Source organism: Achroia grisella, unplaced genomic scaffold, assembly GCF_030625045.1.
Source record: "Achroia grisella isolate CSIRO2021 unplaced genomic scaffold, CSIRO_AGI_Agris_v1 utg640, whole genome shotgun sequence".
NCBI lineage: Eukaryota > Metazoa > Arthropoda > Insecta > Lepidoptera > Pyralidae > Achroia > Achroia grisella.
In genome coordinates this window covers 2,556,007-2,578,952 of record NW_026712977.1, presented here as the reverse complement: position 1 = coordinate 2,578,952, position 22,946 = coordinate 2,556,007, and the positions used below count along the sequence as shown (strand labels likewise).

Sequence of the window (22,946 nt, the reverse complement as noted above, 5' to 3'; positions counted from 1 at the left end):
ACAATATAATGTGCGAATCAACACAATTGCATCCGACGCAGCGTGCCAACAATGCACGATAATTGTTGGCAAGAAAATTAAACAATAAATCACCTGATTAGGGGCTTAAAACTAAAAAAAAATCCGGCGCGTATCGACCGCAGTCGTTGTAACATTAACTTATTGCCGCCATATTATTATCGAATTATCGCGAATGTCCGTGGCTAACTCGCGTCCTTTCAATACAAATTCAGATCTACGCGACGTGATTTTATTTCACACAAAGCGAACAGCCCCATGTTGAAACCGGGCGACGACTATGAGCACAGTCGACACATATCGAATGCTTCCTTTCGATTGCATCCGTACATCTTTAAGCCGATGCAGTTGTACCTCGCACCTTTGTAAGAGGTCGAGCGTTGAAAGGAGTCTCATTCGCTTTCAACTTGGGGTGTGGCCTTAGCTTCACACGTCCTAGGCTCCAGCGTGCGCTGGTGCTACGCATTACATCACAGCAATTGCTGAATAACAGTCGTTTTATCGCTACACATGCTGTTAGTTTGGAATGTTTGTGGCGTTTTTTCAGGCGGCTGTTCGTTACAGTACATTGATAAGGCGCTATACAAAACTATAATTGGACACTTAAAGCTTTAAGTGGGCGATACACAGGTTCGTTATAATTTCTCGAGTCACAAACAACCTACAATACAAAAATATTGAACCATTGTAACGGGCATGAACGTGTACAGTGCGTTCTACGGACACGGTTGCCGTTCCATACAATGAGATCGCGTTACAATTCAGTTCGTTGCTTCTTACACGAAATGTTAACTCACTCTTATTAATAATGGGACTCGGTGAGTCTCAGTAAATTCTTTACAAGCTCGAGCGGCATTAGGATGTAGCGCACGCGATCCTTTTAGTTTTAGCATTAGCGGTTTCATCACTTTTCAGAAGTTTGACTCTGTTCCCGAACGCTTCAAAACCCATACATACAAACAACAATCAATCGCGAGTCGTATAAACGCCGCGATGGAAATCCGTATCAAATGCATAAAAGGATCGTGTGTCCCACGTGCCTTAGCCTGCGCCTGATGCCACCCCATATTCACCACTTACGGGGCAGACTTAATCAACGGACCCACTAAATAAATAATTCTGCGATTTCGAATCACGAATACTGCACACTTTGTGCGGATAAAACAAGTAGATTATTATTAATGGATGATTACATGAGAACACCACGGCTTCAAAATAGAATTGAAGCCGCAACTAAAATTTGAGAGCTTCACGCATTAAAGTACGATACGCTAATGACATTGACAGGACGAGCATTCTAGGCGCGATTGATGGAACTGAATCGCATTTAAAACATACTAAATAAAATAAGTTTGGAGGATGATATTAAACATAGATCGCTAAACGCTTTCCATGTCGAGATTTGGAATGTTCGAATAATTATAGATTAAGTTTGTGTTGAATTTAAACAATAACTTAGTGTAATAAAGTGTATTAATAAAACACTCTGCTGAGTGCTTTAATTAACAAATTTTTACCTGTAATTTGACAATGCTGTCCTTTCAATGCCGTACACAGTATAAATAAAGGCGGTGCTTTCTGATATTATGAATCTACCAACACTGCGAAACTTCATCGCATGATTTTTTCAACATAAATGAAACTTATCCAAAGCGCGTAAAAGTATTTTATATGTAACTGAATAAATTTGGCGCAAAAAATGCGCAGTCCAAATTAACCTTACATAGAAAGTCCAGTTTTAACTGCAAATCATATATTAAATACTAAAACAAAAATAATTCAGCTCTTAGAGAAAATAGGCATTTGGACATTTTAAACAATGCAATGAAACATTATAAGTGTCAATATGTTGCTGAATTGTTCAAGAAAACTTGAAGAAAAGGTCGACTTTAGAAAATACGGGGTCTTTTACGATTTTTATATCAAGATATGTATATAATTTGCAGTGAAAATTGGACTCGTCCGATCTTAAATTCGATAGACAAAAATTACAATGGGTTGCCAACAATAGTTATTGCCAATTTTTATTATTATTTTTTAATAATAATTATGAAATATGTAACAATTTTATTAAGTTATATGTAAACGCTACGATAATACAAAACTTATATATTTGCATCACTGTTAGGACTAAAAGTGAAAACGGGATAACTTCGTAAGATTATCATCTTATACATGTACCACTTTTATGACAAATATGTAAATTTCATTTCATTTAGGGAACGTCGAAAGTATAATGTGAAATATCAGTCAAAATGGCGTCCGATAATACGGGCAACCAGCTACATTAATAATGAGGCAACATTATTGCTGTCATAGTGACCTTTTTCTGAATGGACAATACATGCAAATAAAAATACTGTTGCGATAAGACTAGACTCTCGTTTAACTTTACTAAGGAATTAATATTTTAAAACAAGGTCCGAAACTTGATATTTACGACAACTATTACCTAATAATGTATGGAATATACTGTATGGAATATAATTATGTAAACATGCTTATGTAGAACTATTATTAAAACTTAATTCATAAGAACTAAAACATCCTTCAAACCGATTTTAACCATTGGTGTTCTTAAACGCTGGAAAAATAGTTACACAAGACCCTTGTGGAAAAAATTCTGATCAAAACAAGGTTGTGTAACTTTCTAAGTAAGATAATAGCGCGGAAGCAAAGAAAACAGCCAATAGCTAAAATGGCTTTAGAGGTTTCGTTTTTATGAATCTACCTATTGTTAAGTACAATGAATAAGATATGTTGATTATTTTCTAGTAGCCACGTAGGCCTATATCCATTAAACTGAGCGGCAAACATTGTAAACTATCCAGTTAAAACTAACGCGATTAAATATAAGTACGCGTAAACCGATACATCTATTCGCACAAGGCGTGGTCACTATACCTAAAGTATTGTGATTATACTTGCAATGCAATGCAATAACTTCAATGTAATAGGTCAGTTGCAGGAAATTTTCTTACTGAAAGTTTGTGCATTCTGCCTGTCTTAATTAAGGATGATATGAATTATATCGGCTAAATATTAGATTATAAGCTATGTGTTCATCATATTTAAGAATTTTACTGGTAGTTGTATAACTGGTTATTATATATCTCTGCCATGAACCTGCAATAGTACGATTCAGCCTGAAGGATAGGATAGTCGAACACAAACCCTGTCAGGAAAGACAAGTCGTCAATTAATACTGCCTTGTGTCGGCTACAAAAAAATATAATTGTGGTATCTATTGGCGGCGTATTATTTCCAATCAGACTGCGTAATTTCACGCCTAACACGTTTACTTTCACATGTAACTTCAGTTTCACAAATGTCGATTTAAGAGCATACCTTTAGTCTTATGAATACTGCAACTCGAACATATCGACTAAAAAAAAATACATCCATAATATGCCGCCAACGACTTACCTAGTAGAAGAAACGTTTAATAGAATTGTCAATTCAGAAACAGGCGTAAATCTATCGATTTAAGATCGGCGTATAGTTATTGCATCATGGCAGGGTAGTAAAGTGGTAGTTATGGTGGTGGAGGGGCCGCAGCAGCTTGCATCACCTCATCGAAGGCTTGCTCAAGGCAATGCTTCAGCTCTGCGTATGAAACAACGAGCACACTCTGCTCGTCGCGAGACATCAACTCCACCTGTGATAACAAACATTACACTTTGCCAATGTATTTTCTTATGGTTAATAAAGGAATAATGGAGGAGGAGCAGGAGGGTCCTGCACTAAAGGTATACGCTGGCGGGGCACGTTGGAGGATCATAAAATGAGCATGATGTTAGGTTAGTTAGTCCACGTTGGCAAATGGCAATTTACCACAATGGTTCCCAGGGGGAAGTGCGTGTAACTTAAGTGCATTACAACACACGTACATTTAAATGGGGTTATTTTACACTTCACATAGTGCTACCTAGTTATATATTTTTTTGAGATTTGGAATGCCAAACACGCTTTTGGTCCTCCGCTAGCCGTCTGCTAAACTAACCCATGAATTTCACGTTACCATGTGACACCCGTGATATCACTCATCACTCATTCATCTACCCAAAACACAGAAAGCAAGCTGATTGACGGCTTGCAGTACTAAACAGAATTTGTAATAAAAGTACAATTATTTTTTTATGTTTAGTGCTACATATTTCAAATTATATCATGGATTAATATAATTAATATACCTAAGAGAGTCTACATTTCTAAATTGTAAAATAGTGGCAAATAATATTAGATTATTAGTCGTTATCCCAAATAAATACATCAATATGTACAAGCATCTATACCAATACAAATACAAATGTTTGTATTATGCGAGTATACTTACCCTATTGAGGGAACCCCCGTCGAGTTGGTTAAGGCAGTATGCCACATGGGCCTGATCAACCCATGGGCGACCTTCCTCAGTCACAGCGTGGAACAGGTAATCCCGGAACAGCTTCAGCATGTAGCGGTCACCTGTCTCCGACCAGGACGCGTCCATGTTCAATCTATAATGTAAACAGCTGTTTTTATGAAAAATAATGGAATGTTGTTATCGCCGGAGCAAATGTTATATATAGATGAGGCACTATAGGATGAACTAACGTATTTGATAGGATGGAAATGAAATCAAGTCAGTTAGTTCACTATGGCAAATTCATTCAGTAATGGTTTCCAGGGGAAGAACTAGAATCCTGTTAAGTATATCTCTCCCCCTTATTGGAGAAAGTTGGTCACATTGCTATCGATGTGTCAAGTAAAATTCCACGAGGTCTCCTTTGAAAATCTAAGTGGATACATCTGGCTAACTAACTTAATAAACAAGTGAGAATGGAATTGTTATTAACGAGGATTAATGAACCCATTGCTAGCAATATGTCAGGTTGGCCTCCACGCCGTTTACCCTGGAAACCATATTGAGAAATTCCTGGTGAATTTGCCACGCTGGGCTACTTTACCTGGACCTTATTCTCATCTTATCATCTTATTATTCTCCAATGGTGCCCCGCCAGCATAAATCGTCAACGCAGACGGGTTTAAATTATCATTCATTAAAAAAACGGAAAGACAGTATCAATAACCACTAGTCATGTGGCTGGGACTATTGCCAGCAATGGAGTTACAAGTTCCTATTACTTCCTTAACAGTCGTCTTCCGGCAGATTATAATATTTATTTCGCACACCACCCTGTCCTTGAACTCACTCTGGACGCTCGTTAATAACCCCCAATTTAATGAGGATACGAAGCAGCCTTCCGTTGTCAATCTCGAGGGCCAGTTGCTCCTCGAAAGCATCCGCTCGACGTTCCAGCGCCTCCACCTAACGTAATAGTATGATTACTACTTATCACCTATAGGATATTTGTGAAATATATATATATGAATAAAAAATAAATATAACAAAATGCTTATTATGTTATGGATTTTTACATTTAGTTATTTTTATATAGCAAAGGCCACGACTTATACATATTTCCATGTTGTATATATAGATAAATATTTAATGGCACTGATCCTCACTAACTTATCCTAGTCAACACGACATAATTTAAAAAAATCTAAATTTTATTACTTATATATAATATAGGTAATAATGCTGCTGTAAGCTAGTCAACAGCAGTCATATCATAATGATTTCAAGGCATTTGTTTATGGAATTCTGAAAACAAAATATATATCAAATATATATATTTAGCATGAAAAATACCTGAGTGTAGAATCGAGCTCCGATCATGGGCATGAGATCTGTGACGGAGCGACGGGTGGCGGATGTCGACAACAAATACCTACAAGAGTCGATATATATCTTTAAGTATTTGACGGGATCATTGCTACAATACTATCGAAATATAGAGAAATCAATAATATGAATAAAACGTGGTATGAACCATCTATTTCCTTAATATATTTAATAACACAGAAGAGATATTCAACTACATGTTTTAATATGAAATCCTAAACTTCTTCATCAGTTCAGTTCAGTTATAATAAATAAAGAAGAATAAAAGTAGGCTAAACTTGTCTTGGGCATAAAACATGAGGTAATAAATATACTTTGACAACAAAACAAAAAATATTAACCATACATATGTAACAAGATGAGAGGTGAGTTCTGAATTGGAGAATTTATTTAAATTATATGGTAATATCACAGTGTAGCCATTCTTGAAAAATACATATGGTATAATTTTTGCATATACAGTGAAACCTGAATGTGTGTGAAACTTATACAAATGGTACATTGCATTACCTCTGTTACTGAGAATGAAAAACACATTTGGAAAAAGAAGAAGCTCATAAAATTGTAACATATTCTAAATCCCTTAGATTACTTTTATACAAGTTGTAAAAAATACCGAAAATATTGCTAGTAACACTAACATAAATTATATATGTATAAATAAATATATAAATAAAGGGTGGTGCTGGTGTGCCCGGTATAGCCACTGTAATAAAATTCAACTAAGAATGAAAACTTCATGCCTTCATCGACCATAATACCCTTGTTTAGTTATTTCCTTGTATCTTTTAATATTTCCGTTGCCTTATCTATAGGTGAGAATCTCGTGACCTACCATTCAAAAGTGTCTACGGAGCTAAGTCATCATTCTTATAAATTGCATTGTACTTTTCTTTTTAAAGGCAAACAAGAACAGTTATATATTGCACTGTATTTATAGCTGTGTTTCGAAAGTTATGGTTAGAAATTACATTATATGTATTTAGAAACTGTTTAGAATATTTGAATAAAGTATAGAACATTATACGACTAAAACACAGCGTCAGCAGACTACTTTAAAACACCCGGATTGTTTCGCTTGAATGAATACTGCGAATTTTAACAATGTGATCGTGAATTCTGAATTAATATCTTTATATATTTTGAAACCTAACTTCTTCAGTTATATATAAATGGTTAAGAGTTACCATATCAATTTCAAAGAGTTCAGACCAATATAGTAAAAAAAATACCGTCTTAAAAAATCGGTTAATAGTTTTAGTGCTAAACAATGTATTTTTTATTACGGTATATAGTAATCAGAAGACAACTTCAAAAATAGCATTAGCTATTGCGCCACGTAGCTCTAAAACGGTTATATATGTATAACGGTATTATATGTATATAAATATAAATATTATTCTCATCATACAGTATCAGGTTCTTAAGATCCGCGGAGTATGTTCTGGCGACGAGATCCATGCAAGCTGACAAGTTGTCACAGTGCATGCTACGGCAGGCGAGCGCCAACGCCAGCCGACCCAACGCCGTCAGATCTTCCTGTTGAGCCTGATGTGAAACATTAGTGGTGAGCGATTGCTACTTGCCTTCAAAGTTTGTGAGGACAGACGACTGGGTGGACAGATACATACACAACACATAGGTGGTTGCAAAGTTCCATACTTTCTCATCTAAAAATTACTGGACGCAGTTTAATGTCATTGAATACCTTTTAATAGAATATATGGGCACGGAATATGTACTCGTTAGCAATACAATAATTGCATTCCATCATTTATTCAAATAAGAATTATTAATCAACTTCATTTAGACACGCAAGTGTACACGTCATCATTGATAACAACGCTTCCGTAGGTATAATTCGAATTTGAAATTTAAAAGTAATTCTTAAATAGATATAGTAGTCCCGGACTTTTACTTTTTTTAAACAGTAGTTTATGCTTTATCTGTAGAAGATGTGAAGTGATAATGAATGTGGTATACCTGAACAACGTCATTAGCATTTGGGTGAATGGCGTCGATCACACCGCACCAAGAAATTCTTATACGACACCCGTTCATCACTACCTTGGAGGGATCCAGGGATCTGCCGGTATACAACATTGGTTAGCAAATATATAATTTACCACATTAATCAAAATAATACAGATAGGCAGACCTTTTAAATTCAGTTATCAGAAGAGTTCAGAGTAATTTATGCAAAGGCCACATCAATTTCGTGTTAAGATTTTATGCAACAATCCTTAGCCTTTCGACCTATGACTATATTTCGACTTAGTACCGATTTTTTTCTAGAAATAAAAAAGTATTGGTTTGTACCATTGATATTTTAATGAGTATTTGAATATAAAAATCACGTATTTGTAATTACTGGGGTTGTATCACTGTAATACATTTTAAATAATTATTTATTTGCGTTTTAATAGAAATTATATGTTCTTTCCAATATGTACAAGTACAAGTATATTACTAATAAATTAATTTCATTTAATTTACAGGTAGAAACACTAAAGTGGAGCCGAAGTCCTTGTATGTGATATAAAATAAATCTCTGTTATACTAAAGCTAAAAATACAACAATTAATACTTACTTTAAATCGATATAATCTGGAAGAAATAAGCCCACAATATTCTGTATAACATTTGTACATACAATCTACAATAAAATAAATTCCTAAATCTTGATGATCGCCGACTCGCATCATTAGTACTGTTACACTAACTTCAAACATATTTATTAATAAAATTATATGTTTTATTAATATAAGATACTAGAAGAATATTCTATACCTTTAAATGAACGCATTTCTCAGTAAACGCATATGAATCACTGAACTATCACTTCATGACAAACATATCTCGTGTTAGTTGTTCATTGTGATTTTCATATTGAAAGAGATCACGAGATCAGAAAACAGACAATTGAATTCCTTGTCTAGTATACACAATTTATTGGCAGGTCTGTTGCTGTTACGTGGGCCAGCGCTGGAAGGGAGCCGGTCCTTGCCCTCAGGTATGTTCGTGAAGCAATCATATATGTTGAAGCGTAATTAATATGTTACACTTTATTTGCAAACCTGCAAGCCAGTCCAGCTGTATGTATAGCTCGGAGAGCTGCAGTCAACTGCACCAGGAGGCTCCAAAGCACAGCTTCAGGTAACAGAGCACCGCAAGCTACAGCGCGTAGCATTGCGTTTTTCTATAACAATCGAATGAATATTTATTCAACGTTTCCTATTCATATTTAAATTTGTATATATTCCAGATGGATATTTGTTATATAAAAATACAATATACATTTTTTCTCAACTGCAGTAGCTGGGCAAACTGGATGGTAGAAATGGAAATAAATGTTTTAACATGCGTGAGAAATAAAAAATATCTAACTAGGCCACTATTTGAAGGATGTTTAATAATCATCAATAAATAATAATTTCAACAAGTTTATTAATACTATCCACTTTATTTTTTTGATGCTACAAACAATAATTGCAAACAATATCTTTTAATAAAGATTACGGGACCAAGAATTGATACCTGAAGCATTCAAGATATTTTCTAGAAGAATTAAAAAAAAAAGATCATCACCTGGTGCGTATACGGCCTGGGGGCATCTGGGTCTGAGGAGAATGGATCGTGAAAAGCACTATTAGCATCGCCCACTGAGTTAGCGCCGCCGTTTGCTAGGTACTTTTGCATCAGCGTTGAGCACCCCGGATGGTAATCGTACACAAACATCATTGCTGCGTAAATAAAAAAAACCCATAAACTTCATAATCTTCAAATCCAAATATTTATATATGTGACAACAGAAGACTAAGTCATCACCAAATTTTATTCGTAATTATTTTATTACCCAATTTATTAATAATTTATATCACAATAAGTTTAAGAATATAGTCGTTTTATACTAAAAGAAAACTATATTGAACTATTTGACTAGCTAGTGGCAATGCTAATAAATTTCTCTTAAGGAAAATCCTCATAGGATGACTGTCCATATATACACCCAAAACAGTTATTTTGCACTGAAATTTACTTACGAAAGTATCAAGAAGAGACTGTATGGTTTAGGAACTGTCTGACATATTGAAGATATTGGTCTTCAATACAATAAAATGGTATAAAATAAAAAGGTATAAAGTTGTTAATGGGTTGTTAAAACAATGTTTACTCACAGTGATCACCAAACACCTTCGTGGGGAAGTAGTCATGAAGCCTCACAATGTTGGGGTGGTCGATCTGCTTCCACATCTCAAGACGCTTGGAGATGACTGACGAATGAGAGTGGAGTCGCCTCAATGCGTACATTTCCCCACTGTGTCGGTGGGTGCCACGGAACGAAGTGGACATAGAGTGGGGCACTGGAGTCTCCAGCGGTATCAGATGCGAATACATCTCTATGTTCTCAGGCAAATCTATATAGGGAGCACGAAAAAGCGATATCTTTGAACTTGCAAATTATATAAAAATAACAACAATGAGAAATTAACTAAAATATATAACTGAAAATACAAAACGGTTCAACTGCTGTTCTGAAATAAGCACGTACGAATGCACAGACAAACCAACAATATCCTGAAAAACTATTTATTTTTCTTACTACCATCGAACAAATTGGTTTTTTTGGAAAATATTGGCAAAACAGTACTTATTATTACACAAAATTAATATTAATATTTTTGGCCATTAGGGAACACATAGAATATAATGCTAACCAAGTGACTCCATAAATAAGTCTAAATATATTCTAGATGTAATACGAAGACTACAGATGTATCTAAATATATATATATCTGTATACGAGGTATAAAATTATACGTATAATGTACTAATATTTAAATTGAACTGACTGAAAGCAAATCGGAGACAATAGTAAAGCAACTTTTATTAAGACTTATAAACTGTCAATCTCAATCAAATCAAGATATCATTGCTATGCGTGAGACCAGAAATATTGAGTGGGGTGGTCTGATAACCACCACTTGAAGTGTTAAGAACTTCCTTATTAGCGATCAATCCCCGACCGTTATCGAGTTCACTTACATATAAACTGCAAATTGAAATGCATCTGAATGATCTTTAAAATTAATATTATCGGCTTAACACGTAAAATATAATGTAAAAGCAACCCACCTGGATATACATGGGGATCAACTTGAAGAAACATTTCTTCATTCCTTTCATAAATCTCCGCTCTTATGGTCTCGGGCAAATAGAATGACGCAGCAAGACCTGGATGAACAAATGAACACAAGAATAACATTAACTCACTAGTGAAATGTTATTTAAACACATTTTTAATTTAAGTGGAATGGAAAACTAGCTAGCGTCCGACCTGCTAAGTGTCAACTATCACATATATACAGGAACAGCACTATGGACATCAGTTGAGGCGAGTGGGACCCCGCACAATGCCGATGCTATACCGGTGCACTGAAGTGCATACCTAGGTACACTATTTTACTATCGTATCTCACTCTTCAACCGACATACAGCTCACAAAGCACAGTTGTAGAGATATAGGCCATACAGAACAATGCACTAGGTCTACTTTCGTAAAACGTTACTGTAACAAGTAAATCTGTCTTGGTATTGTCAAATAATGCGTACGAATGAAGAGTGTATTTTAAAGAAAGAGTTGTATATAAACGTGGATAAATAGAAAGGCAGAGGAAAAGCGAAAAAGAAATGGATGGGTGTGAAAGACGTTATGGCAAGAAAAGAAGTGAACACGAGATAACTTCGAACAGGCATGATTAAAAGAGAAAAACATATTACGCCGTCCTCAAATGAATAAGATAAGGGAGAAGCAGATGATGAAAAATAAATAAACCAGAGTTCATTCTATTATCAGTACAATGATATATTGAAATATGTTTATAAACACTGTAAAAAGAATATTAATTTTATACTGTTTTAACTATATTTCGAAATATAGAGATAATGTGATTAAACTGAACAAGTTTGATAGGTATCGTTTCGGATGTACTTAAAAGTACTAGTACTCAGAAACTTAAATACTTCCGAAATGATACCTATAAACTGGATAACTTAACAACTAACGTCATTTATAGATTTTATTCAGAAAAGAACGAAAGGCCGAGAAATCTTATAACTTTTGCTAACAAACTATAAATAAATACTAGCTTACTGGGCAAACCTTGGTTTGCCATTATAAATTATTTTTCGATAGGGCCGTTAGTATCGATGGGTATAAAAATACAACTAACTAGTTTTAGACCTACTAAAGATACTCCGAAATTTCATAAAATTCGGTCAAGCAGATTCGGAGTACTCTAAGACAATCTTTATTTATTAGGGTGTCTTTTTGAACAATAATAGTAGTATTCTTTTAATGTAAAATGTTTTTTTTATCATTCTACAGGATCCGAATTGCAAATTCAAATATGATGAATACTTGCTCATCTCACAAACTCAGTTGTACCTCGTTCAAAGTAATGAATACACAAGATGATGATGATGTGTGCTTATTATTATTATTATACAAATTACAGAACAAAAAAAAATATTTAAGTCTATACCTACGACTATGTACATTAATGTGTTTTGAAAGTTCCCTAAAAGGTTTAAAGACTGCTAAGGCAAATACCAATCTTGTACAAACATAAAATTACGTTCGATTTCTAAAGAGATTTCAAGATGTTAGTTTCAAGGTCTAAATATATAAACATCGAGGGGTAAAACAGTGAATGGTCTATCAATGAAAAATGTTTGGTGACACCCATGATCCACTCATAAAGGGCAAGGGGAGACTATAAAAAAAATTAACAAGCGATGTCAATGACAAATATCATTTCAAATTAATTCGTTTGTATTAAATAGAGTCGTAAATGTCATGTACATTCAATTTACATGACAGAAATTATAAATAGATACAAACAATAACACAGTTGCAAATTGGCAATTGCGCATAAAATATTCTTTTGTAAGAGCACGACATTACACATCATTAACCTTCATTAAACAGAATTTATGCATTTTGTCTCAGCTGCGTGTATATAGTACAATATTTCAAGCGATACACAAGTACTATTTAATAACATTTTAATTGCCTTGATGGTCAGCGGGTTATAGATTTAATTTCGATAGAGGCTGGTTAATTATCTCACGCTACATCTATTTGTATTCATTAGTATGATCATTCGTATCGCTATGGTAGTGTATTATAAGAAAATATCTTTAAGTATTTCTAAGTTATTTACGCATAGTACATTTCTTCTTAGTTTAGGGGTTGATTTATTATTATATTAATGTAATCTAAGATATAATAGAAATATCCAACATAGAATAAATTCGTCGTAAGCGAAAGTATATTAGTAAATAACGAGACTGCTTAGGGCTGAGTAATCTGCTTCATTTTAAATTTCCGACGAACTGCAAGCCAGCAGCATTTTGTGCTTTGCTTTAAACGTAACGGCAAAAGCGGTTTTGACTATCGATTACAGTCGCATTTTTACAGAGAAAAATAACAAGTACCTAAACATAGGGAAGGATTTTTTTAATAAAATTCTGATTATATTTGATTTCTAGTTATTAGTGGAATAAATAAATTGTTTATATGCTTTTATTTTTAATTGTATATTATACTTGCCGATCTTTACATTCAAAATATTATTAGTTAAATTAAATATATATTAAATACCATGACGAAACTAAATTAGTTCAATCAAGGTTTTTTATGGCTATCAATCATTGTAAAATGGACGATATCGCGGGCAGCAACAAGTAAGCTTGGCATATTTAAGAAACAGTAAAAGTTAAGTAATTATGTATTATAGATTCTAGTATAAATTGTCACTAGTCTATTCGCCATGTGAAACCCGCTTTTAAGGAGAACGCACAGCTGTTATTTTACGCTAACCAAGTACGTTGTCGTTATAAAAAAATCGTCAATGTGAGTAGATGATTCGGACACTCCTATTTCTACCTACCTTTAACTTGACTCGCAAGCAAATTTTCTGTTTAAAAGGTTAAAGATAGGAGTAAAAATTATACAAAAGTGTTACATCTCAATCCTAAGAAATAGTTAAGCAAATTACACTATTTCTTGCGAGTCAAGTTAACGGTAGGTAGAAATAGGAGTGTCCGAATCATCTACTCACATTGACGATTTTTTTATAACGACAATTACCATTCCCCATCACGTGAGTAATGAGTTTGTTAGTAATTCATTGTATATAAAAATTCGCGTAAATATCTATAACAAGGTAAATAACCCTATTTTGGTTATGCATATATTTTATTCTGTTTTTAGTGTAATTTTCTTAACATGAAAGAAAGTGACTATAACCCAAAGAAATTATCTTCGCCTAAAATAGGGACATCGCCAGCACGTATATATGTAGTATTATAAAAGAATCTGAATGACAAACTAAAAGTTATCGCATAAAGATGTTGAGTGATTGCAACAGATCCTACGCAAGCATCGCTTTACAATGGAATAGTTTAGAATAGTTATGCAGTGATAGATAAAAATAATTTATGCTACTTTTTGTTGTGTATTCAAATTGTGTTGTATTAGATCAGTGTATATATAGAAACATTTTGTTTTGATAAATTGTCTATTCCGCTACGCACAGCTTAAACCGTCGGGGTAGGTATTATGTATTCGCTTTATTGGAGGTACCTATCTTGCCTCTTCTCCCCTCTCAAGTAACTTGATTATAAACTTTATTACGACTACTTATTGGGTACAGAGTAATGTATATGCAATACCACCTTAGTACTGAATAATACCAACTCACGTACTACAGTGTTAATAAAATATACATTATTTCGCTGTTGGCAACTGACCTTCTCAATTTAAGACCCGCGGGAGAACTTAGGCTTACAAAGTATCGAACGGTAACGATCGGAGGGACATAAAATATACAATGACCGATGTGGCCATGGTTCACAGGCCAGTTTCGATGTTCCGAAGGTGAGCTCATTTACCATTTCAGACGTGAAAAACAAATTGACACATTTTGAATTACAGATAACGGGTAAAGCGCAGCTGTGACCCTCGCATATAAATATTGCATATTTGCATTATTTACAATGCAGGAATCGAACATGCAACCCCTTTTGTTGACGACAGATTTCTCGCATTTAGAGTTATGCAAAAAATAATAACAATACATATTCGATGTATTGCAACAAGGTAAAAATTACACGCATACCATATAAGTGCCTATAGCATAATATTTTACATTAAACGGTTATTCACGCTTCCAAGTCTTAACGACGTGTATAAAAGTGTAAAACGTGTATAAAAGTATAAAAGTGTCAAATCACTTTTTTGTAACTAACAAAAAAGTGATTTGACACTTTTATAAAATATTATGTTAAGAGATTGCATGTATATATTTGTAAGTAATAATTCGCATAAATCTTAATCTTATAATAATATTATAATCGCGTAAATGTGGATGTTTGCTACTCTTTCAAGCAAAAAATACTAAACGGATTTGGATGAAACGTTACTGTAACATAGCTTATGCATCAGAATAACACATAGGCTATATTTTATATTGAAATTTCATGCGGGTGAAACCGCGGTCATAGGTAGTAATAATAATAAGTTTATTGTGCAAAAAACCTGTTACTAAATGTATCAAAGTTTATAACCCAATAGGTATCTAATGCAAGTAGTTCTTAACAATTTAACTCCAAGTTCAGTACAATAGATTCTAAAACAGGCCAAAACTCTATAACACCATGTCCAGTGTAGTAGTGTCTAAACTAGACCAAGCCTGTATTTCAGACACTATAAGAATTGAACGAAAAAAACAAGACAAAAAGTAGGGTATATTAATAATAAGAAATCGTAAGTTGCGGTAATTAATGGGTCACATCATGTGGCCTAACAAGAATAGGTATAAATTAAAAATATTTATGTACCGATTCTTGTTACGACCACTAAATGATGGAGCTTGTACAATAAAGTATGTATGTTACGAAAAAAGTTTTATAATTACATCAAGTGTAATAAGTTAATAGGCCGGTTTTCGTTATTCATATTTTTAATCCTGTTCTTTAGCGAAAGAAAGGGGAAGGAAACAATTTCGGGAATAGTAACATCGCCAGCAAGTCGACCGAAATGCTTTTCTGTAAGAAAACTATCGTATTAAACTCCTTTATCCTCCTCAAATAATCCTTCACTGGTGTCCTGTTGGTGTGTACCATTGGCACAGGCGGATCCACCATTCCATTATCATCCATCAAACAACCAACAGTTAAACTAATATAATATAAATTAGAAAAATCGTTTTTTTTATATGATTGGTAAGTATTCACATAACTAAAATCTACAAACTTTAACTACGTGTCAGTTTTCATTGCCTATGTTTCTGTGTTATTTTCTTCATCAAACAGTTAACTTTGCTTGCATGACTGGGTAGCAGTGAGACAGATGTGTAATTATTAGGTACGGAACCATAACACCAATGGCACATAAGGTCAACAGTAGTAGAACTGGTGTCACGCCCGAGAGGACTCCTGGTTCGAGAGTCAGTGACTATAAGAAGTCTAACATTTATTCAATCAATTGTAACAACACTAAATTTGAACGTAATAAACTTTATACTTTCGACCATTAAATAGAAAATGGAGGTTTATAAATCCGCAGTCGGTGGGAAGAACTTCATAACTCCAGTTATTAGTTTATATATTATTGTCTCAAACCTCTTAAGACACAGATTTATATGTTACACATGTAAATATAAAGTTTTTTCCACCGGCCACTGAAAAATTGTTATAAATTTTATTTTTTACCTGGCTTGGAGGTCATAGGCATCATTGGAGCTCCGGCGTACATTTGCGAAGCGTAGGGTGATGCAGCCACGGTGGGCACCATAACGCCCATGCATACTTCACTGCCGCCTAGAGAGAAACAACTTCTGTTCATATATAATTTTCAATAACATTCTGAAACACGCGTGGTTGTATATTTACGGGATATAATTGAACAGTTATAAATGTACAAGAAGAAGAGTTGTGTATACGTATTATATCTACATTTATCTTCAACATGTGTCTACGTTGGAAACCTGAATTTCTATTTCACGGGGTCTAGTCAAGTCTTATACAAAATTTAGGGCATATCTAGTGGTATCATAATTTATGTTTATTTTCTTTCATATTTAGGGACTTTTGTACGAAATAAAAGTATGCACGCAGTCCCATTATACCCTAAAACTAATAACTTGAGTAAATTTGCAGCACTATCTGAAGGATCGGCTAAAGTCTGATCGAATATACCTATATATTATATCGTCTGACGTTATTATGCCGTAAAATGAAAAATAATACAGTATTTCCATTATTTCATTCACGTATAGCGACCTCTTGAATGTCGATTTACTATTACATTACAGAAAGACAAAGATTGAATCTACAATTTTTTAAAACGTGAGGTCGTCATTAAATTTGGTCACACTTTCACTTCAATACATTCAAAGCGAAAGTCTTTATATTTCTATATGTCTACGTATATACATGAAAATTCAGTCATTTCCAAAACTTTGAAAATCTATTTTTTAAATTCGCGAGGCTAAAAGGACGCGTATTTATATTATAGTTGGATGCCCTAATATATATGAACAGCACTACAACCATCACGTTATCATGTGACACCCGTAATACAACTCATTTATCATTTCAGAACCTAATGATCTGCTAGTTGACACATTAGTTATGATGACTTCATTTGAATTTGATTATCGATATAATCAAATTCAAATGAAATCATCATAACTAATGTGTCAACTAGCAGTTTAATATCCTGTAATTTCCAAAGCTCAGATAATCTAAATTTGGAAATTCGCGCGTTGAAAAGGATGCATATTTCTAGCATAGTTGGATACATTAATATACATCAACAACACTACGAACATCAGGTTATCATGCGACATCCGTATTACAACTCAGGGTTTGGTATTTCAGAGGACTAATGTGTCACGTCATCATAATCATCATCATAACTAATGTCAAATGACAGGTTAATATTCTGTAATTTCCAATAGAAAATCTAAATTTTGAAATTCGCGCGTTATAAGGACGCGCTTTAACTAAGATAGCTGGATGCCCTAATATATATGAACAGCACTACAACCATCACGTTATCATGTGACACCCGTAATACAACTCAAGGGGTTGGTATTTAGAGGACTAATGTGTCATGTCATCATAACCATCATCATAACTAATGTCAAATGACTGGTCCTATTCATAATAATTAAGATGCTGTAATTTCCAAAACTCAGGAAATCTAAATTTTGAAATTGGCGCGTTTAAAAGGACGCGCATTTACTAGCATAGCTAGATGCACTAGACCTGCGCAGACTGGACGGCGCCGCCCGGGTCATCTAGTATTACAGACAGCTTTATTGATTTATTTGCACACAATTAGTACCTATGAATTGCATCTACATATCTATACAATATCGCCTATATGACGTTCGCCTTTGATTATTCAATCATGGCCTATTCACTTGGTTGACGACAGTCTCTCCCCTTGACCATTCATTAGGATTGCTTTAAGTACGTCAATGGATAAATTGCATCAATTTGAATAAACTTAGCCGGAAATATAGATTGAAGTCTAAGTATTGATATACTGTTAGTCAAGTCATTAAAAATTATTAAGTCAAAACAAAGATAAGCCGACTCGTACTTATTATGCTCTTACACTGCTAAAAAAGATAAACCTACTAGCAGTTTGGATAGCATTTTAATTATAAAAAACCAAAGAAACATTTTTTATCGTCGTATGTTAAAAAATTACGAAATCGATATAATTTTCCATTCTTCTACTATTTCCTTCTTAAATATAATTATAAATCGATTAACAAGAGGTAAATTAACATATCTTCATTTTATTTTTCACTATACGGCATAAGAACGCCCAGACCATATAATAGATATATTCCATGTAGGTGCGATGAAAGTGTTTTAGCCGATCCTTCAGATAGTGCTGGAAATTTACTCCAGTTATTAGTTTTAGGGTATAATGGGTTTGGCAAATATAAAAAAAACGTAAATTACGATACCAGTAGATGCCTTAGTCTATACTAGGATTATAAAGCTTAAGAGTTTGTTTAATCTCAGTTACTACTGGTATACTACTGGTATCAGTTACTAATGGTCGAATTGAAAAAATATTTTTGTGTTGGATAGTCCATTTGTCAAGGGAGCATTATGCAATATAACATTACGCTACAACCAATGCAATGAAAAATATTGCAAAAGATGGGGAAGTGAAACGAAGACGAAGTTGCGTGGGTCAGCTACTTTTGTATATAACTTGACTGGGTCTGTGTAATAGGTATTTGATTTTTTCCCCCTTAAGGATAAAATTTTTACAAAGTTTGAATGTCATATTGTTGTATCATTGTTTATATTCAATAAACAGCCTAAAATAATGTTTAAAACTTCTAGCTTTACAAATGACGACATTTCCACGCCACCTTTTCGACATTCCTCCCGTATAAATACTTTTTTCGCAATAAAAAAGTAGCCTAAGTCCTTTCTTAGGGTCTAGACTATCTGTGTATCAAATTTGATTTAAATCATTTCAGACAAACAAACTGACAGAGTTACGAAAGTTCGTATGTGAAAATGTCGATGAAGCATGTAAAATTTCTTTCTTACTTCCACTTCGCTTTTTGGGAATCCATTAAATTTCAACTAAATAAATAAGTAGTGTGGAAGTAGTATGAAGGTATTCACGAACATTTAAATACCGGTCAATTATAATCGTCATTTTTGCTTCGCCGTAATCAAATCAAATGATTTTAAAAATCATTTATTCATATAGAACATTTTAGCCGCTTATGAAAGTCAGATTTTTTGTATTGTAATTTTTCCCTACAGGAAATCGTAATCGGAAAACAATGATATACAATCTTATTTCATGCAATAATATGCAGAATTGTGATATGTGCAATTAAATGCAGAATTCTTACGTGTTTTTATACCCAAACTACATTCTGAATTGAAGAGAGATAAAAATAATACTGATATGATTTTAGTATATAGCAAAAAGCAACAAATGAAATCGGTACATAATTTGTCATGACGTTGTGCGGCATACCCGCAAAAATACAGAATATTTATTTGCCGTTTAAGTAACTTGGCCAAGGCGCTAGAATATCGCGTATTATTTATTAACTGAAATGAATTTACGGACCGATTGGAATGTAACCAATAGTACATGTTACGAGTATTTTGCTAAAATCATCAATGACATACCATTTCTGAGATTAGGGTACAAAATAAAAAAATAATTACTTTGACCTTGTGCCAATGTAGGTATATGAATTTTATATATACACGGTTTTATACATTTTGTATATGCATATATATAAGGTTTGTCAACGATTGCATATAAGGTATCCCACAATATTGATAGAAGGCATTGAGAAGGCGACAACTGACAATACAAATTCATTTATTTCAATTGAATAGGTCAAACTATGATCTCCTGAATGGATGGCCATTGGTAAGGCCAAATTAATAATATTGCGTCTGGAACATTTTAAGAAAAGAAAAAAGTTTTGCATGTTTTATAATATTTTTTACATATTTTCAAAATCCCATCATTACCTGAGAATATGTGGTAACCTTCTCCTATATATAAATATATATATGTAATGTACTGGGGAGATCACTTTATCACATGACGTGTGATATGCTATTCTGGTCTTAATTCACCCTTTAATGTGACCATCACCACCCACTCAGAAAATATCTCATGATGTCTACCTCTGTTAAAATAGGTAGACTACTGTGAGTACAACTAATTGTGAACAGTACAAAGAAATCGCTGAATCTTATCAACATCATAAACACGAAAGTTTGTGAGTATGGATGTTTATTACTCTTTCACACAAAAACTACTGAACAGATTTGATGAAACTTTACAGTAATATAGCTTTTACATAAAAATAATACATAAGCTATAAATTTCATGCTGCCAAAGACCAGATAGTAAGTAATAAAGGTGGCTGACTAAAATATATTATTCTGAAAATAAAGCACACCAAAATTTCAGTATAATTTTTTCCCAATCAGACCAAAGAAAAACTAAAAGAATATAATTTGTATCAAATACTGACTAGACAAACATTTTAACCAAATAGATGATTATTTGTATCCAGCAGATTCAATATACATATACTACCTAGAACACTTGAGTCCATCAGTCTTTGTCTCACAGAATGTCCTTTATAATAAAAATTGAAGGTAGGTAGTTAAAACCTAAATTCATATAATACAATTTTCTAACTGTAGTGATTTAAACTATAAAATAATGATAGATGAAAATACAACATACCCATGGAAGCAGAAGAATTCATTCCTCCAGTTGTATTCAGACTATCAGAGTTAGTGGAATAGAAGTATGTTGTGCCCCCAACATTTTCCTAAACAAACAATCAGTGTGAAAGAAAAGCAATCATGACAAGATAAAATATAAATTTGTTATTTCTAAGTATATAAATTATAATTACCTGATGAATTTGGTTGTTTGAGGGTAGTGGTGCTAATGTTTGCGGTGGGGAACTTTCCGGAGATTCCGGCAGTATGCCAGCGGGAGTGTAGTAGCCCACTGGCACAAACTCACTTATCAAAACCTGTAGAGTTTATTTCTGTTAAATTTACAGCCTAAATTACACATTGATGTTAAACAAATAAATGAGTTAACTCATTGTTACAACAGCATAAAAGTTTCACACATACCTTTTTGATGGCGGGTGGTGAAGCCTCCAAAGTAAGTTTACCCAGTGCATGGGTCAGTGTTCTTGTTGGAGTCGATGTAGACCGATTCTGAAATAGCAATACGATTAATGGAAGCTGGTACTCATATTCACTAAATCAAAGTGATATCTTAAAGTTTTATATATTACCATGTAAGTGACCAATTTGGACTCTTGGGGCAGTCCAGTTGGAGGCGAATATGGCAAAAATAATGAGGGATCCATTGTTCTTAGTGCACGATACAGTAACCTGTGGACGAACACCAGCACAATGTAAAACAATATACCTTCGAACTTAAAATGTAATCTCGAAATAAAGTAGGTAGTTTTACCTGAACCATAAAGTTTAGATTAAAATTCCATTTCCTGTTATGCCACTCTAAACATAAACATTACAAAATCTAACGGGAACGAACATTTTCTCTCCTTTTCGGCTACAGAAATAATTTCGTGATAGACAATCAACCCTATGCAATTCTATTATATACTAAGCTCATGGTCAGAAAAAAAATGCATTGACCATTCGTTGGCTTGTCGATCAATACATGAGTAAATAAAACGAATCTTTACAGGTGGGTATGCACACATGAAAATTTCTAAATAAAAAAGCAGGATAGGACACGAAGACAAATACACAATATAGGTAAAATACATATAGACAACATCATAAAACAAGTGCAATTTTATTGTGTAACGGTTGGTATGCATTTACCATAGACCAATATAGTGCGCTTTTTGGTAGCCGATCCTTACATACATACTCTATGCTTATAATACAGACACAGGGTTGCCAGGTAGCCAAACCTAATAGCCGAAGTGATCAATAAGTTTTCCCGGACATTTGGATAAAAAGGCCGGACACTCTACATTATTTAGGATTTTGTATGTCAGTATTAATAGGTACGATCAAAAATATTTATCTAAAATCGATCCTGTTTATTATTACCTTAAATCTTGTTAAATTCTAATGAATAGCAATTGCATGAATAACTCTTATTTACCTGCTAATATTAAAAATATCTAAACAAAAATTTCTTCATTTTAAGTTATTCAATTAAAAAGTACAATAAAAGATACAATACAACACAATACAGTACAATAAAAATAACGTAAAAAGTCGGACAAGCCGGACTCCGTTCATTTTCGCTGTACTTGCAATCAAAAAGCCTTAGTTTGTCCTGCGTATATATAGATTTATTTTATTATTAAGATTTATATAGATTTATCAAAATATATTTGATATATCAAAAGGTCAAGGAGTTCAGTGAAAATTCACTCAGCGCTATCTAGTACCAAACAAAGCAGAACGTGACTTACGGGTACTAGATTACTGATAGAAATTCTTCAATGTGTATTTTTCTAAATGCATAGGTAAAGACATAGAAAAATGACTAAATCGTTGAAAATGTTTTATTTATTATTACTAAAAATAGTCA

General features: G+C 33.6%; 1 protein-coding gene across 1 annotated transcript; it reads right to left on the bottom strand.

Moving 5' to 3' along the window:
• Positions 1-1,471: 1,471 nt before the first annotated feature.
• Positions 1,472-22,158, bottom strand: LOC131849140 (PAN2-PAN3 deadenylation complex subunit PAN3). Its single transcript, XM_059199133.1, has 16 exons — positions 21,843-22,158; positions 21,661-21,760; positions 21,494-21,580; positions 21,265-21,387; positions 21,090-21,177; positions 16,529-16,636; positions 10,886-10,984; positions 9,928-10,167; positions 9,338-9,492; positions 8,827-8,948; positions 7,733-7,835; positions 7,161-7,297; positions 5,717-5,795; positions 5,214-5,329; positions 4,355-4,517; positions 1,472-3,676 (listed from the first exon to the last, which is right to left on the bottom strand). Exons 2-16 carry the CDS (start codon positions 21,733-21,735, stop codon positions 3,554-3,556), a joined length of 1,818 nt encoding a protein of 605 aa, XP_059055116.1. The 5' UTR covers positions 21,736-21,760; positions 21,843-22,158; the 3' UTR covers positions 1,472-3,553.
• Positions 22,159-22,946: the final 788 nt, after the last annotated feature.

Bases quoted from the DNA above. Each gene is read 5' to 3' on its own strand.
- LOC131849140 (XM_059199133.1), bottom strand. From the start codon at position 21,735: ATGGATCCCTCATTATTTTTGCCATATTCGCCTCCAACTGGACTGCCC. The intron at 21,178-21,264 runs GTAATTATAATT...TTGTTTGTTTAG, and splicing joins CAAACAACCAAATTCATCAG to GAAAATGTTGGGGGCACAAC. The intron at 9,493-9,927 runs GTGAGTAAACAT...TTATTTACGCAG, and splicing joins GAAGGTGTTTGGTGATCACT to CAATGATGTTTGTGTACGAT.